The sequence below is a fragment of the Xiphophorus maculatus genome, chromosome 16 (assembly GCF_002775205.1).
Source record: "Xiphophorus maculatus strain JP 163 A chromosome 16, X_maculatus-5.0-male, whole genome shotgun sequence".
Classification (NCBI taxonomy): Eukaryota; Metazoa; Chordata; class Actinopteri; order Cyprinodontiformes; family Poeciliidae; genus Xiphophorus; species Xiphophorus maculatus.
In genome coordinates, this window is record NC_036458.1 from 225,789 (window position 1) to 242,999 (window position 17,211).

The following is a 17,211-nucleotide window of genomic DNA, read 5'->3' on the forward strand; positions in this document are numbered from 1 at the left end:
TAAACCCTAAGTTTAAACCCTAAGTTTAAACCCTAAGTTTAAACCCTAAGTTTAAAACCCTAAGTTTAAACCCTAAGTTAAAACCCTAAGTTTAAACCCTAAGTTTAAACCCTAAGTTTAAACCCTAAGTTTAAACCCTAAGTTTAAACCCTAAGTTTAAACCCTAAGTTAAACCCAAGTTTAAACCCTAAGTTTAAACCCTAAGTTTAAATTTAAACCCTAAGTTTAACCCCTAAGTTTAAACCTAAGTTAAACCCTAAGTTTAAACCCTAAGTTTAAACCCTAAGTTTAAACCCTAAGTTTAAACCCTAAGTTTAAACCTAAGTTTAAACCCTAAGTTTAAACCCTAAGTTTAAAACCCTAAGTTTAAAACCCTAAGTTTAAACCCTAAGTTAAAACCCTAAGTTTAAACCCTAAGTTTAACCCTAAGTTTAAACCCTAAGTTTAAACCCTAAGTTTAAACCCTAAGTTTAAACCCTAAGTTTAAACCCTAAGTTTAAACCCTAAGTTTAAACCCTAAGTTTAAACCCTAAGTTTAAACCCTAAGTTTAAACCCTAGTTTAAACCCTAAGTTTAAACCCTAAGTTTAAACCCTAAGTTTAAACCCTAAGTTTAAACCCTAAGTTTAAACCCTAAGTTTAAACCCTAAGTTTAAACCCTAAGTTTAAACCCTAAGTTTAAACCCTAAGTTTAAACCCTAAGTTTAAACCCTAAGTTTAAACCCTAAGTTTAAACCCTAAGTTTAATACCCTAAGTTTAAACCCTAAGTTTAAACCCTAAGTTTAAACCCTAAGTTTAAACCCTAAGTTTAAACCCTAAGTTTAAACCCTAAGTTTAAACCCTAAGTTTAAACCCTAAGTTTAAACCCTAAGTTTAAACCCTAAGTTTAAACCCTAAGTTTAAACCCTAAGTTTAAACCCTAAGTTAAACCCTAAGTTTAAACCTAACCCTAAGTTTAAACCCTAAGTTTAAACCCTAAGTTTAAACCCTAAGTTTAAACCCTAAGTTTAACCTAATAACCCTAAGTTTAAACCCTAAGTTTAAACCCTAAGTTTAAACCCTAAGTTTAAACCCTAAGTTTAAACCCTAAGTTTAAACCCTAAGTTTAAACCCTAAGTTTAAACCCTAAGTTTAAACCCTAAGTTTAAACCCTAAGTTTAAACCCTAAGTTTAAACCCTAAGTTTAAACCCTAAGTTTAAACCCTAAGTTTAAACCCTAAGTTTAAACCCTAAGTTTAAACCCTAAGTTTAAACCCTAAGTTTAAACCCTAAGTTTAAACCCTAAGTTTAAACCCTAAGTTTAAACCCTAAGTTTAAACCCTAAGTTTAAACCCTAAGTTTAAACCCTAAGTTTAAACCCTAAGTTTAAACCCTAAGTTTAAACCCTAAGTTTAAACCCTAAGTTTAACCCTAAGTTTAACCCTAAGTTTAAACCCTAAGTTTAAACCCTAAGTTTAAACCCTAAGTTTAAACCCTAAGTTTAAACCCTAAGTTTAAACCCTAAGTTTAAACCCTAAGTTTAAAACCCTAAGTTTAAACCCTAAGTTTAAACCCTACGTTTAAACCCTAAGTTTAAACCCAAGTTAAACCCTAAGTTTAAACCCTAAGTTTAAACCCTAAGTTTAACCCTAAGTTAAACCCTAAGTTTAAACCCTAAGTTTAAACCCAAGTTTAAACCCTAAGTTTAAACCCTAAGTTTAACCCTAAGTTTAAACCCTAAGTTTAAACCCTAAGTTTAAACCCTAAGTTTAACCTAGTTTAAACCCTAAGTTTAAACCCTAAGTTAAACCCTAAGTTTAAAAACCCTAAGTTTAAACCCTAAGTTTAAACCCTAAGTTTAAACCCTAAGTTTAAACCCTAAGTTTAAACCCTAAGTTTAAACCCTAAGTTTAAACCCTAAGTTTAAACCCTAGTTTAAACCCTAAGTTTAAACCCTACAGTTTAACCCTAAGTTTAAACCCTAAGTTTAAACCCTAAGTTTAAACCCTAAGTTTAAACCCTAAGTTTAAACCCTAAGTTTTAAACCCTAAGTTTAAACCCTAAGTTTAAACCCTAAGTTTAAACCCTAAGTTTAAACCCTAAGTTTAACCAGTAACCCTAGTTTAAACCCTAAGTTTAAACCCTAAGTTTAAACCCTAAGTTTAAACCCTAAGTTTAAACCCTAAGTTTAAACCCTAAGTTTAAACCCTAAGTTAAACCCTAAGTTTAAACCCTAAGTTTAAACCCCTAAGTTTAAACCCTAAGTTTAAACCCTAAGTTTAAACCCTAAGTTTAAACCCTAAGTTAAACCCTAAGTTTAAACCCCTAAGTTTAAACCCTAAGTTTAAACCCTAAGTTTAAACCCTAAGTTTAAACCCTAAGTTTAAACCCTAAGTTTAAACCCTAAGTTTAAACCCTAAGTTTTAAACCCTAAGTTTAAACCCTAAGTTTAAACCCTAAGTTTAAACCCTAAGTTTAAACCCTAAGTTTAAACCCTAAGTTTAAACCCTAAGTTTAAACCCTAAGTTTAAACCCTAAGTTTAAACCCTAAGTTTAAACCCTAAGTTTAAACCCTAAGTTTAAACCCTAAGTTTAAACCCTAAGTTTAAACCCTAAGTTTAACCCTAAGTTAACCCTAAGTTTAAACCCTAAGTTTAACCCTAAGTTTAAACCCTAAGTTTAAACCCTAAGTTTAAACCCTAAGTTTAAACCCTAAGTTAAACCCTAAGTTTAAACCCTAAGTTTAAACCCTAAGTTTAAACCCTAAGTTAAACCCTAAGTTTAAACCCTAAGTTTAAACCCTAAGTTTAAACCCTAAGTTTAAACCCTAAGTTTAAACCCTAAGTTTAAACCCTAAGTTTAAACCCTAAGTTTAAACCCTAAGTTTAAACCCTAAGTTTAAACCCTAAGTTTAAACCCTAAGTTTAAACCCTAAGTTTAAACCCTAAGTTTAAACCCTAAGTTTAAACCTAAGTTTAAACCCTAAGTTTAAACCCTAAGTTTAAACCCTAAGTTTAAACCCTAAGTTTAAACCCTAAGTTTAAACCCTAAGTTTAAACCCTAAGTTTAAACCCTAAGTTTAAACCCTAAGTTTAAACCCTAAGTTTAAACCCTAAGTTTAAACCCTAAGTTTAAACCCTAAGTTTAAACCCTAAGTTTAAACCCTAAGTTAGGTTTTGCACAGCAGTACTATTCCTTAGAAAATAGTCAAATACATTTATTTTTTCTGCATTGAAGGGTTTAAATGTGCACAAATGCTAAAACTAGAAGATATTAACTTTAAGAAAACTTGTATGAACCTATACTCCAATTGTCTTACAACCATGAGCTTAGATTTTAGAACTGTAATTTAAGGGGCCATGTAAAAATATATGTGGAACATAACCTCCTATCACCTGGCATCAACATGAGGTCATTTTACTGCCACATGTTAGTTGTAGACTAGAAAACATTACAGGGGAGAGCCAAGATGGATGATTAAAGAACCCAAATTCCCATGGAAGCATTTGATCCAAACAGTATTCTGGTAAAAAAAAAAAAATTAGTGGCACAGGGTTAGTGTGCAACTACTTGCATAATTACCTAACCCTGCAAGAAGACACCTAACAAAGACATCAAACTGAAATAAGTGACCATCTCACAACCCAGTATTGTCCATATATAAAACTCCAAGATGGGTGTAATTGACCTTATGAGTTGCTACCACACAAGTGGCAAAAATGGAAATTGAGGGTACTAATTAAGGATCTTGCTATAGCCAATAGCTGGCTGTTGTACTGCAAAGACCAATGTGTGACACACAAAGAAGAGCATCATGCTTTTCTGCATGGAAGTTGCCAAAACGGTCTTGGTTTAGCTTGCTAACTGACTTTTCAGAGTGGGATTTGACCCAGAAATTTTACTGCAATGGAAAAAGCACCCAGTCAAGGCATTTGCTCCATGTCTCAGTGCATGAAAGGGCTAATACCCATATGCCAAAGGCAGCAAACTTGAAGAATGCAATATGGCGCCAAGTAAAAGCACATCAGAAAAAATTTGAGTGCTGTTTTATTTGCAAGGTGCTCTGCTAACAGGCAGATTGCAATTGTTACAAAGCTGTTTACACATAAGTGTAAGTATGATCCCATAACGGGAAAAATAGTTTGAAGTAGATTAAACTAAACTAAATGTTTGAAATTAACTGTTTAGAACAGCAACAACGCAATTTACTTTGAGGGATTTTACGTTTTAGGGACATGTGTCTTCCTGTACCCATTAGCAGTACATTGAATGGGCCACATGATGGAAACAGTCACAACTAATGTGTAGCATTTTGTTTTTGAACTCAGAAATAATGCTAAAGAAAGTGTTTTGGATTTCATCAATAAATTGTTAATGTTTCTACATTTAAAATGAATGTCCTCATATGTGGACATAATTTGTTTCAGCAACTAAATCATGTAAAAAAAAATTATATTTGGGGTGATTGGGACCTAATGATTGCAAAAATCAAAGAGGATTTAATAATACATGCCATGCAAGAGCTCAGGTCTTAGGAGGTTAATGCTGTTTAGCAGACCTTTAAGCTGAAGATCTCCTAACATTCATTCCTTTTGCAGTTAGAAGCAGTGGAGCTGTAGAATTGAAGACAGAATACCAGTTGGTGTGTATGTTGCTGTGTGTGTGAGGCTATTCCTCATAGAAGACTGGACTGCATTTAAGACTCCCGAGTCCTAGAGTCACCTTTCCCACGTGCTGTTCCTATAGGCGGAACCTGGGAAGGCTGATACGTACCGGGCCCCTGGTTTCAAAAACACGCTATCCGTTAACACCGCAAGGTGGAACTAGCATGCCCAGGAAGCAGAAGCGTTCTCCGTAGATTCTTTGCTGGTCTGGTCTGTGTTGAGTACTGGGAGTCTGCTTGGTGGGGCGCTGACTCACCTTTGTCAAACTAGCCAAAGTGAACTGTGCACCAGCAGTTCTGCAGCAGATTGGTATGGCTCCCCGTGCCATAATGCCAAGCAGGAGGATGAGCATTGGCAGTGATAGCAAGTCATCATCACCCAGCCATTCTCCCAAGGAAGAAGAACCTGGACCAGCTGCTGCCTTCCAGATCTGTAGACACTTGCTGGGGTTTAAACCATCATCCCTGAAATGAGAGCAAAGAGCAATTCTAGTGCCATCATACACCGCAAGACCTCTAGAATGCTCAGTTTTAAGTTCATGACCACATTAATAAGTAAGGAGACTTACCGAAAGCAGCCAGCAGGGGGTGGGGGGGGGTTCTGTGTTGAAGCTTGCAGCAGGCAGCAGTTCAACAATAAACACCCAATTCTGACTCATGGTGCTGATTTTCTACAAGTTTCCAAATTCATTCTAAGCCATCTAGTTTGATAGAGGAGTTCATTTTGATGAAAACAGTATATGGTTTGTAAGGGGTTGCAGCAAAAACAGTTGAACTAGAAGCTAAAATATGTAGCCCCACCGTGCAATGCATTCTGGGTTCTTTCAAAGTCCATTTCTGATGTTGAGAACCGTGATAATATACATTTCTGGCACCTAGCAACAGCACAACAATTAAATGAGAATCCAATAACATGAATGAACATGAGTTCATCTTTTACTTTTTATTCCTTAAAAAGTAAAAGGAGATAAAATCTGTAGCCGAACAGCAGTGAGGCAAAACTCCTTCATTCAACAGAAACTCAGACGAGTTTTTAAAGCTCAGCTGATTTATTTAAAAAATTGAGCTCAAAAACAAATCAAAATGTATTCATATCTGGTTGAGGTTGAGGTAAGAGGCCACTGAGGATAGGGTTAAGTCCCAGCTCGATAGGACGTTCCTAGCCAGACTTTGACTAGGTCGAAAAATGAACGGGAGTCTATGGCAGCTACATGAAAGGAATTGGCTAAGACTACCAAACATGGCGGGGACCTGCAGAGGGTTGGAGGGAGAATACGAATCAAGTTTGGTCAAATGAGCACTTTTTGTACTTCACTCATTTTCCCTTCTGTGCACCACCGAGGTCCGTTTAACAGTTTCAGGACCTGACCAGCACCCCTCAGCATCATTTGCTTGAGAAATAATGAGATTTGGTTAAGTATAAAACGGGCTTTAATGCCAAAAATGATCAAATGTTACAAACCATGCAAGTCATAGAAATGGAACAGAAACAGAGAGATGTTCACCATCCAGCACTGAGTGACACATAGCTCACCTTATGGGTGACAGTAAGTGAAGCAGATTGTAGAGCAAGTTCTGCTTTTATTCTCATTCTGTTCCTTCTATAATTATTCAGTTTCAGTTTGTGTGTGATTGTCAGTCTTATGTGATATGGTTATGTAAGCAGCAGTGTGTGTGTAAGCAGATAAAAGATAGAATCCATAAAATAATTTTTGAGATATTTTAAATGAGAAATTGTTCAAATGAATGGGAATCAATGGTAGCTACATCAAGGGAACAAGCTACGCCCACCAAACTTGGTGGGCATGTGGGGCCCCTGCCATAGATCACTTCCACTTATATTGTTTGAGTTACTTTAACTGAGAAAACTCATTTTCTGGTTTTCTTCCTATATGCTTGACCCTAACTGGAGAAATGTCTTCTGTTCACCAGAAGATTCTATCAATACTAATATTGATATATCTGAGGGCATTAAGTCCATTGAAAATATTTTCTATAAATATTTCCTCCTTATCTGTAGAAAAACAGATAAGGAGCTACTCCAACTTTTACAAATCAATTAGGGGAATCATTTTTTCCTTCAGATCAAGGGCACTAACATGGGGAAGAAGTTTGGGCAACACATGGTCCGCAGACCATGTGTTGCCCAGGGAAACATTGGCTGGCGCACTTAGAGCCACATGGGGCATTCAAGCTGAAAAAGCTGATCGTTAGAAATTAATCTTTATTCCTCTGGAGTCAATGCAGCTAATGAGGTACAGTTTTGTTTATTTATATCTTTTATTCATGTAAATACTCCATTTATTGTGAACTGATTTGGGTTTGTGTTACCTTTTGTTTTTAGTTCTGACGGCATTTTTGGGGGACTTTGTCAGATGTGTCCACAATAAATGGCTGTTGAAACCAAGAACTGCATTAACCCTTGATTAAACTCGAGAGGAGTGTTAAAAAAGAGAGGTAATTTAACGTTAACTTTGGACAAAACGTTTGGCTCTTTCCTCTTTAATTTTCCCGGGATCCTCGACGAGTGGCGGCGTGCTGCTAAAACGAAACAACAACAAAGCGTGTTGACATCACAGATCACAGAGTTTAATTCCATACAAAGCAATGAACAACAAAGCTGCAGAGGAACAGAGATATGCAATTTCTCATAAAAATAAAGACAGACAAAGGGAAGACAGACAAAACACGAAAAACAAAGACAAAACAAAAAGCAAAGACGTCTTTGGAGAGAGCTGCGGCAAAAAAGCAAAATAGTGGCAACTCTGAAAATTTAGTGGTGACACTAAATTTTATACTGAGTGGGTGTTTTTCTATTTAATTTATGCATTCTAGGCGTTCCTCTTGTTGACCAACTGGAAACTCCCTTAAGCACTCAGAGAAACTTGGAAACTCCCCCTGATCTACGCAAACATCAAAGGACCATCTGCCTTCTACCGAGACAAAGAAGCGGATTGCTGGGCCTGACCCCCCGTGGCTCCCACGGTCATTCTGAGTACAGAACGATCCTGAGATACAATCTCACAGATACCTGTGAAATCTAAAGTCTCTGTCTCCCAAGGAAAATGCTAATTTTATGGCCTCACCTGTGGCCCGGCCTCACAGTGGGGGTCCCATTGAGAGATCTCCCTTAATCTGCATTTGGTTCCTGTGTCTCTGAATGCTTACCCATCTGGTTTAGTTTTAAATGCTTAACACAAACCTGTTCAAAATAAGAGTGTTCCATATATCTTTTAAGATTAACTGTATCAAGCACTATATATAATCATTTTTCCTCAACAGGAGTAACATATATTAGTTGTGTTATCACCCTATTAAGGAAGAACAATTTCAAATTAACTTTGGACAAAACGTTCAGCTCTCTCTTCCTTAAACTCCCGGGTCCTCAGCGGGCGGCGTGCAGCCAGAGTGAAAACAACAACACTGCGCGTTGACATCACAGAATCACAGAGCCTAATTCCATACAAAGCAACGCATGAATCAACAACAAAGCTGCAGAGGAACAGAGATATGCATTCTTTACCTTATACAAACAAAGACAGACAAGACAAAGACAGACAAAAAACAAAACAAAGTCGCGTCCTTGGAGAGAGCCGATGGAAAAAAGCAAAATAGTGGCAGCTCTCTGAATTTTTTACTCCTGACACGAAGTCTTATACCAAAGGTGTGTCTTTCCTGTATAATATATTCAATTAAGGCGTTCCTTTAGTTGACCAACTGGAAACTCCCTTAGGCACTCAGAGAAACTTAGGAACTCCCCCTAATTTACGGCAAAGATCAAAGGGCCATCTGGTCTCTGGTAAAACAAAAGAGCGAACCGCTGCGTCCTGACCCCTGTGGTTCTACGGTGATTTGAGCAAAGAAAAAACATGAGATAAGATTTCACACCACCCCAGATGTTGGTTTCTGGAAGACTTTTTTGATCTTCTGTGAACAAAACAGGCTTCTCTCCCCCAAGCTCAATTTATTGCCCTGCAGGAAATGCTAATTTTATGGCTTCGTGTGCTCTGGCCGCACAGCGGGAGGCCCCATTGAGAGATCTGCATTTGGCCCCTGTTTGTCTGAATGCCTGCTCATCTGGCCCAATCCCGAATGCTCAACACAAACCTGTTCAAAATAAAGAAATTTGTTCAAAATAAGAGTGCTGAATATACCTTTTACACATGCCGTAAGATTAACTGTATTAAGCACTAAAAATAATCATTTTTCCTCAACAACCCCCATCCCACTAGAGGGAGTATCAGGCATAAAAAGATGCGACTAAAAAGCAGATTTAGTAGCACACCGAAAGCTACAGAATTTGTTAAAAACTGTGAGCTGCGCTGAAGTAAATAAAAGAGACACGTTCAAATACATGCTGAGAGTGAAACTCCTTCCTAAAGGTGAAGATATATCACAGATTTAAAAAAAAAAAAAAAGCGGGAGATCGCAAATAATATGGGAAATAGCGCCCCCTTCACTTCCGGAGTGCAATGGTCCCATTTCCAAATAAGGTATGAGACTGAGAGTGGTCTGTCCCTCCCCTTCCTGTTTGCTGCAGCAACGTCCTTCTCATGTAGCACTAAAATAATATCTATATTTCCAAGTTTCATTGAATTAACAGAATTATTCTACAGTGGCAGCACGGCTATGGATGACATGTGAAAGTATAATCTTTTTGCCTTTCAATGTTGTCCATATGCGCGAAATGTCCTTATGTAAACAATAACATGCCGGGGGTCTTATGATTTTGATTAAGTCAGTGCCTCAGCGGCCATGAACCTCACTGCACGAATATCTGTGTGTATATATGTGTGTGTGTCCCGGACTTCCGGCAAGATGGCAATGTGGGCACACGTATTATTCTGAGCTCCATCCGTGCAGCACTCAACCAGTTACTTAAACTGGCCCTTTACACATCATTTCATCCCCAAGGCGGACCCGGAACATCCACGCTCTAGAGTAAGGAAAGAAAATAAGAGTTTTATAAAAGATGGCCGTTAATGAGAAAGATTTTCCTAGTCTGAAGAATGCTAACGCTGCTAAGCTAAACATGCATAACTACGCTGCTGCTGCTAGCGCGGAAACACCAATGGAGACGTCAAGAAATGCCTCCAGTATTAGACGGCAACTGAATGCAACTCCAACCAAACTCCCACCTGCTACAAAACAAGCCACTGAGACTGAGGTCTCCTTAGCTGCTGTCTTAGCAGCCATTAAAAGTCTGGATAGCAGGTTGATGACTTTGGAAAACAGCTAAAAGAAAATTCTGACTTGTTTGCCCGCATTAGAAATCCTAACTTTTCAGCTTTTAAAAACCTTTTAATGGACAATCACTACAGAACCTTAAATCTGATGAAAAACAAGCATGGAATAAATACAGCTTTTGGACACCTATAATGGTGTGAATTTATTTGAAAACTAAAGCCCCTTTGTTTCTGTTTTTTCGGTTTGTTTTTTTAATTATGCTATCCCTCTGATGTCTGATAAATTTTATTTATTTATAATTTTATTTTACCTGTTTTAATTTTTTAATTTTTTTTATTGTCATAATTATATGTGTGCCTTAAGCCTGTAAGACTTGTTTCTTCATGTATGTACATGCCACGTGATATTGTACACTTGTTCAAAATGTTTAATAAAAAAAAAGTGTGTGTCCCCCGTTACACTTTCCAGTTCAATAGGTGGCGGTAAAGATGCTTTTCCCTGGTTACCAACCACCACAAAAACATCAACGAAGAAGAAAAACCTCCCTTGTTTAGGTTGTGGGCGGAGCAACATCTGCGGCTGCGCGGAGTCGAAGCTCCAGTAGTCCAAGTAATATGACTGGCGGGAAGAGCTGCAGCAACAACAAGGACTCGGAGCCCAGCATGGATGTGGACGTGGATTCCAGCCGGACGGAGAGCGAGCGGGGAGACCTGGACAGCAGCGTTCCCGTTGCGTGTTCGTCCAACGGAAGCGGCGGGGAGGAGGACGAGGCGGAGGGCCTGGGGAGGCCCCGAGAAGCCGGGGGCTCGAGTGACCAGCTCACACCGGATGAAGGCGCAGAGATAGGCATCGGCAAGGAGCAAGAAGTGTCGGTGGAAATTGGAGAGACGTATTTGTGTCAAAGAACCGATAAAACATGGCGTAAGTGAAAACACGGCTTAATCTTTCCCTGATTTAGTTTTGCTGAAAACCTTTCATTGTTTGAGACAGAAATATGTAAAACGACAATAATATATATTTATGTTATCCGAAGCTAGAGGTGTTTCTGCTTTCATAGAAACCTCGCTCTGAACAATAAGCTTATTTCAAACATATAACGGTTTGGATATTAGTTGGTGACGAAAAAAAAATGTCTTTGTTGAAATAAATTGTTTTTGTTTATGAGGCCGAAGTTGGCGTCCGATTCGTAGTCTTGCTGAAGAGCTGTTCCGCTGCTTCTAATAAATCTGGACCATAAATCTGCAAAAAGATTTAAAATGGTGCTTAGTTATAGAGTTAGGGGTGACTAAATTAAATAACCACACCTAATAACTACATGTGTAAATGTCCCATTATTTAAATGTATATACATCATTAAATAGTAAATTTGACCAATAAATTAAATGTATCAAGAAATTTTGGAATATGCAAATAAATAATTAAATGTGCCTTGACATAATTAAATCTACCTCTTTAAATAACAAATTTAAATATCAAAGGGTTCTTTTTAAAGAAAAGCTATATTTATTTCAGTTATGGAGTGTGTCCAGATGTGGGGAGTGTCTGATGTTCTCTGATGTTGCTCCTGCGTTGAGGTGGAGCTGACTGACTGTGTTGCTGTTGTAGACATGGCTGAGGTGATCCAGTTCCGCCTCAACGAGCAGGAGGCCCGGGAGGAGTTCTATGTCCACTATGTAGGATGTGAGTATCTCAGCAGAACCAGAACCAGCACCTGTCCTTCAGATGGACTGAGAGTTTGCCGTTTGGACTGCAGTTAACCGGCGCCTGGACGAGTGGGTGGGAAAAAATCGGCTGGCACTCACCAAGACGGTGAAGGACGCCGTGAGGAAAAACTCTGAGGTTGGAGGAGTCGGTGACCTCGGCGATCAGCCCGAGAGGAAGATCACGCGCAACCAGAAGAGGAAACACGATGAGATCAACCACGTGCAGAAGGTGGCGCCTCCTGCTGTCTGCAGAGATGCCAGTGTCGGTTTCACCTAACATGAATTTTCTCCTCCACCCAGACCTACGCCGAGATGGACCCGACTACAGCTGCTCTGGAGAAGGAGCATGAGGCGGTGCGTACCTCCCACTACCTGTGCTGCCCCGATAAGCTGCTAGGGTGGAGGTCTCCTCCTCACTCCTCCATCTCCTCAGATCACCAAGGTGAAGTACGTGGATAAGATCCAGATTGGGAACTTTGAGATCGACGCCTGGTACTTCTCTCCGTTCCCAGAGGATTATGGGAAGCAGCCCAAGCTCTGGATTTGCGAGTTCTGCCTGAAGTACATGAAGTACGAGAAAACGTTCAGACACCACCTGGTGAGTCCAGCCGTTGCTTTGACCCTGGTCACATGACCTTGTTGGGGTCAAAGTAAGTTCAGCCTGGAGAAGCTGCAGTTTCATCAGCACAGCTGACCTTTGATCTTCTCCTCCCCAGTCTCACTGCCAGTGGAGGCAGCCTCCAGGGAAGGAGATCTACCGCAGGAGCAACATCTCCGTCTACGAGGTGGATGGCCGGGACCACAAGGTGAGCTCGCCCTCTGGTGGTTGTCCTGGGGACGGCGGTGTCTTACTGGACTGTTGTCCTCAGATCTACTGCCAGAATCTATGCCTGCTGGCCAAACTGTTCCTGGACCATAAGACGCTTTACTTTGACGTGGAGCCATTCATCTTCTACATCCTGACCGAAGTCACCAAGCAGGGAGCGCACATCGTCGGCTACTTCTCTAAGGTACGCCGCTGCAGCGAACGGATGATTTAATGAATAAAATCTGAATTATGATGTGAAATCCAACAGTCAGCCGGTTTAAGATTCAACACGCCAACCTGAAGGCTCTGCAGGGGTTCTGGTACCGACGGGTCCAGTGGTTCTGCTCAGGGCTTTGAATCATTAAAACACCATTATGGTAATGATCAGGTCTGATTGTTTTGTTTCTGCAGGAAAAAGAATCTCCAGATGGGAACAACGTGGCATGTATTCTGACGCTGCCGCCGTACCAACGCAGAGGCTACGGGAAGTTCCTCATAGCTTTCAGTGAGTCAGGGGTCAAGGGTCAGGGCTGGCTTTAGGGGTCTGTCTACCTGGTGCTACAGAGCCTCCCTAATAGTAAAATATATTTACAGTTTAACTTCTGTACCTCAGAAATGTAAAGTTTATAGTTCTGAAGGTTTTAGGCTTGGGTTAGGGTTAACCCTAAAACCAACCACTACTGACCTGATGCTAGCGCTGCTACTGCTAGCGCTGCTACATTTAACTGGAGTCCTGTCTCCAACCATGCGATCTGGGTCAAAGGTCGTGGTTTCATTAATGACATCAGGTCAACCTGCTGCTGAACTGCTCCACTCTGGAAGGAAATGAAGATAAACATGAAATATTGATGTTGAGGTTCAGCTTCTCCCATCACAGAACCCACCTTTGGTTTGGGGTCCATTAAGGGCCGGGTAGGACTCTACCCTCTGGTTCTGATTGGTTCTGGTTCTGGTTCTGCAGGCTACGAGCTGTCCAAGCTGGAGAACGCGGTCGGCTCACCAGAGAAGCCGCTGTCGGATCTGGGCAAGCTGAGCTACCGGAGCTACTGGTCCTGGGTTCTGCTGGAGATCCTGCGGGACTTCAGGGGAACACTGTCCATCAAGGACCTCAGGTCGGTCCCGCTCCGGTAGGGGGGTCCGGGACGCGGCCCGGGGACCGTCTTTGTGCAGACGGAGACTTTCAGAAAGTTAGCGCACCCCTGAGAGGAGCTCAGAGATGAGACCATCACATGGCTGTTTGCTGCGATTTAATGTTTACATTTAAAATAGTTTCCGTTCTGGTCCGAGCGACCAGGTTCCCGGCAGAACCAGAACCGGCTGACCCGCTGCTGTCTTCCAGCCAGATGACCAGCATCACTCAGAGTGACATCATCAGCACCCTGCAGTCGCTCAACATGGTGAAGTACTGGAAGGGGCAACACGTCATCTGCGTCACGCCCAAACTGGTGGAGGAGCACCTGAAGAGCGCCCAGTACAAGAAGCCGCCCATCACAGGTGAGCCGGGGGGACGAGGGGTGGGAGACAGGATGGGACGGGACGGGACGGCCCCCTACAGGAAGACTGCCCTCTGACCTTGACAATAAGAGCATGGACAGTGTCTGCTGGGAGAAACGCATAGAACCATCTAGATATGTTTCTACGCATTTCTTGACCTGATGACGTCCAGCAGGGGGACACCTTGTCCTCTCTGTCCGTCCAGCAGAGACATGGACAGACAGTAAAATGTCTTCAACGGTTTCCTGAAGTCCTCTGTCTCTGTCCGCAGTGGACACCCTGTGTCTGAAGTGGGCGCCTCCCAAGAACAAACAGGCCAAGCTGTCGAAGAAGTGAGGAAGAGGAGCTGCTCGTCTTCATCACCCGGACTGTAAATAAATGTTATTAATCTGTTAATATTTTCATAGAATAAATGTTCTCAGGTAAAACTCTGTTCTGGTTCCTTCAAGCTTCAGAATAAAAGTTCGTTCTTCATTTATTGACGCGTTTCAGACAAAAATTTAATGTTTGTTTACTTCACATTAATTATTAAAAACTGGAAATAAAAAAACTTTCCAGTTTTTTTGGAACTGGAACTTTTTCCAGTTCCAAGTTGGGTGTTTTGCTGTCTGGTTACAGCAAAACACCCAGAACCGGACCTCCAGAACCAGACCCTGGGACACCGCCCTCTGGTGATGAAGGGCGTCGGCCATCTTGGATCCCAACATGGAGGCCCTGCAGAGGCGTTAACCCCTTCCTCACCAGGCAGATCTCTGGTTTAAAACTTAAACATTTAAAATGTTTTAAATTCATTTAAAAGATCTCCTGTTTATGGTTAATACCTGGTCATGTCCAGCAGGGGGCACTCTAGACTGTACCTGAGCTTCCTGCTGTCCTCAGTCCTGCAAAAGTAGTTTATAGTTCTGGGTTTTATGTGACAGAACGGCATGAAGAATAAATACATAAAATGTGAAGGAAAATGATTCCTGGTTTTAAATAACAGAATCTGAAAAGTGTGGTGTGCATTTGTATTCAGCCATGATTCTGCAGCTGCTCTGAATAATGACTGAAATGTAGCTGTGGGAGGTCAGAGGTCAGGGTTTGATCTTCTGGGTCATAAATCATGTTGGGAGTTTAAAACATTAACATGATGGTTCAGATATTATTCTGGTTTTATAATGAACTGGTTTCAGCATAAACCAGTCGGCTCAGAACCGGTTCTGTGATCTGGACCATTTGGTTTCTGAAGAACGTTTCCACTAGATAAAGGTTAAAGGTTAAACTCCAGACTAAACAGACTCAGAATTAGTTTATTCAGAATAATTACATGTTTACAGGAATCGTGACCCGGTTAAAGGTTCTGAGAACTCAGCGTCACAGCGAAGTCACAAGTTTACATACACCAACCGGGGAAAACCCAGATGATGATGTCATGACTGAAAGCCTCTGATTGGTTCAATTACGAAATCTGCAGCTGCTGCTTCCTCGTGTGACATCATGGAAAACATGAAACATCATCCCAGAGATCAGAACCAGAACCCTCGAAGCCGGTCCGGGTCCAGAAGCCCAAAGGCTACTGGTTACCAGTTACTGGTTAACTGGTTTCTATTTGAATCCATTTCAGCTGCAGCTCCTTGTTCCCAAGAGAAAAGAGGTTTTTAATCTTAATGGGTTTTTGTATCCCATAAAATAAATATTAATTAAGGCCCGGTCCAGAAGAGCGGATAAAACCTGGAGCGGGTCGTTTCCAGAGGATCAAGATGTTTTTATTCAAAATTTCTATTTCTAATGATTTATTTGATATCATCTTTTTTATTTTTAATGACATGGATAATTTATTCTCTCTTTAATCGGGATTAAACTCCACTAATTCATAATTCTGCCAGGAGAAATGAGCCAAAGAAGCTTGAAGGAAATAAAGTTTTACTGAGTAAACTTGTGACTTTAGTAGAAATAATTATGATACTAATAATTATTTCTCTACAGGTGGAAACGCCTGATTTTAGCCAATGAAAGTTGCTGTTTTTATGTAATGATGTGACATGAAGGTGAAGTTTGGTCTGAAATGATTCTGTGAGGTAAAAAGTTTTCAGATGCTGACCTGTTATTTACGCACAAATACTCTGTGTGGTGGAGATATAATCAGCTTTATTATCAAATGTTCTGAACAAAGAACAGTTCATTGTCAGCCGTGTTGAACCAGTTCAGCTGGTTGGTTCAGTTGGTCACAGACAAACTGGTTTCCATTCATATCAGATAACCTGGATGAATCATCAGAAAAACGTTTTTGCTTTCAGAGCTTCGGCTCAAACGGGAAGATGTTTGATTTGTTGCCAGGAACCAGAGAAGTCGGGTCTTTTCTTAGACTTAGACTTAGACTGACTTTATTGTCATTTTGCATGCACAGGGTGAATACAGAAGGAAATTTTGTTGCATACAGCTCAGGACAGTGTTTTGAGGTTCCAATGTTGTGAGGTTACTCCAGAATAAAATAAAATACGAAAATAAAGTACGAAAATATGAATATAAATATGAATATAAAATATAAAGTGCAGGACTGACAGTAAAATAGAAGTTATTTAGCTCTGTACATGTGCAAGGTATGAAGTGGAGACCAGTTTTTTGAGTGCAGTCCAGTTAAGAGTTCAGCAGTCTGATGGCAAGTGGGAAAAAGCTGTTTCTGAACCTGGTGGACCTGCACCGGATGCTGCGGAACCTCTTTCCAGAGGGCAGCAGGGAGAACAGTCCATGGTGGGGGTGTGAGGGGTCACTGACGATGTTTCGGCCTCGGGACACGCAGCGCTGGGATGAAATGTCCTGAATGGAGGGAAGGGGGGCCCCGATGATCCTCTCTGCTGTCCGCACCACTCTCCTCACGTTCTTCCAGTAGGAGGCGCTGCAGCCTCCACCACACAGAGAGGCAGCTGGTCAGAATGCTCTCTATGGTGCTTCTGTAGAACGTCTTGAGGATGGGCGGGGGCAGGTGTGCTCTTCTCATCCTCCGCAGGAAATACAAGCGTTTCTGTGCCCTCTTGACCAGAGACGTGGTGTTCACAGTCCAGGTGAGGTCGTTTGTGATGTGCACCCCCAGGAATTTGGTGCTGCTGACCACCTCCACAGCCGAGCTGTTGATGAGCAGTGGAGCGTGGCTGGGCCGGTTCTTCCTGAAGTCGACGATCATCTCCTTCGTCTTGTCAACGTTCAGGATCAGGCTGTTGTCTCTGCACCAGTCCACCAGCTGCTCCACCTCCTCTCTGTAGTCCAGGTCGTTGTCGTCTCTGATGAGGCCCACCACCGTTGTGTCGTCCGCGAACTTCACGATGTGGTTGGTGGCGAACCTGGGGACGCAGTCGTGTGTCATCAGAGTGAACAGCAGAGGGCTCAGGACGCAGCCCTGA

At 41.2% G+C, this 17,211-nt stretch overlaps 1 protein-coding gene across 1 annotated transcript; it reads left to right on the forward strand.

Moving 5' to 3' along the window:
- The first annotated feature begins 10,394 nt into the window (after window positions 1-10,394).
- kat8 (lysine acetyltransferase 8) lies at window positions 10,395-14,312 on the forward strand. The gene is made up of 11 exons (XM_005814978.3): window positions 10,395-10,750; window positions 11,435-11,509; window positions 11,583-11,761; window positions 11,833-11,886; window positions 11,966-12,130; window positions 12,249-12,338; window positions 12,402-12,542; window positions 12,752-12,845; window positions 13,302-13,452; window positions 13,680-13,834; window positions 14,106-14,312. The coding sequence occupies exons 1-11, from the start codon at window positions 10,444-10,446 to the stop codon at window positions 14,168-14,170; spliced, it is 1,476 nt and encodes a 491-aa protein (XP_005815035.2). The 5' UTR covers window positions 10,395-10,443; the 3' UTR covers window positions 14,171-14,312.
- The last annotated feature ends 2,899 nt before the right edge of the window (window positions 14,313-17,211 follow it).

Bases quoted from the DNA above. Each gene is read 5' to 3' on its own strand.
- kat8 (XM_005814978.3), top strand. From the start codon at position 10,444: ATGACTGGCGGGAAGAGCTGCAGCAACAACAAGGACTCGGAGCCCAGC. The intron at 10,751-11,434 runs GTAAGTGAAAAC...TTGCTGTTGTAG, and splicing joins AAGAACCGATAAAACATGGC to ACATGGCTGAGGTGATCCAG. The intron at 12,131-12,248 runs GTGAGTCCAGCC...TCTCCTCCCCAG, and splicing joins AAACGTTCAGACACCACCTG to TCTCACTGCCAGTGGAGGCA.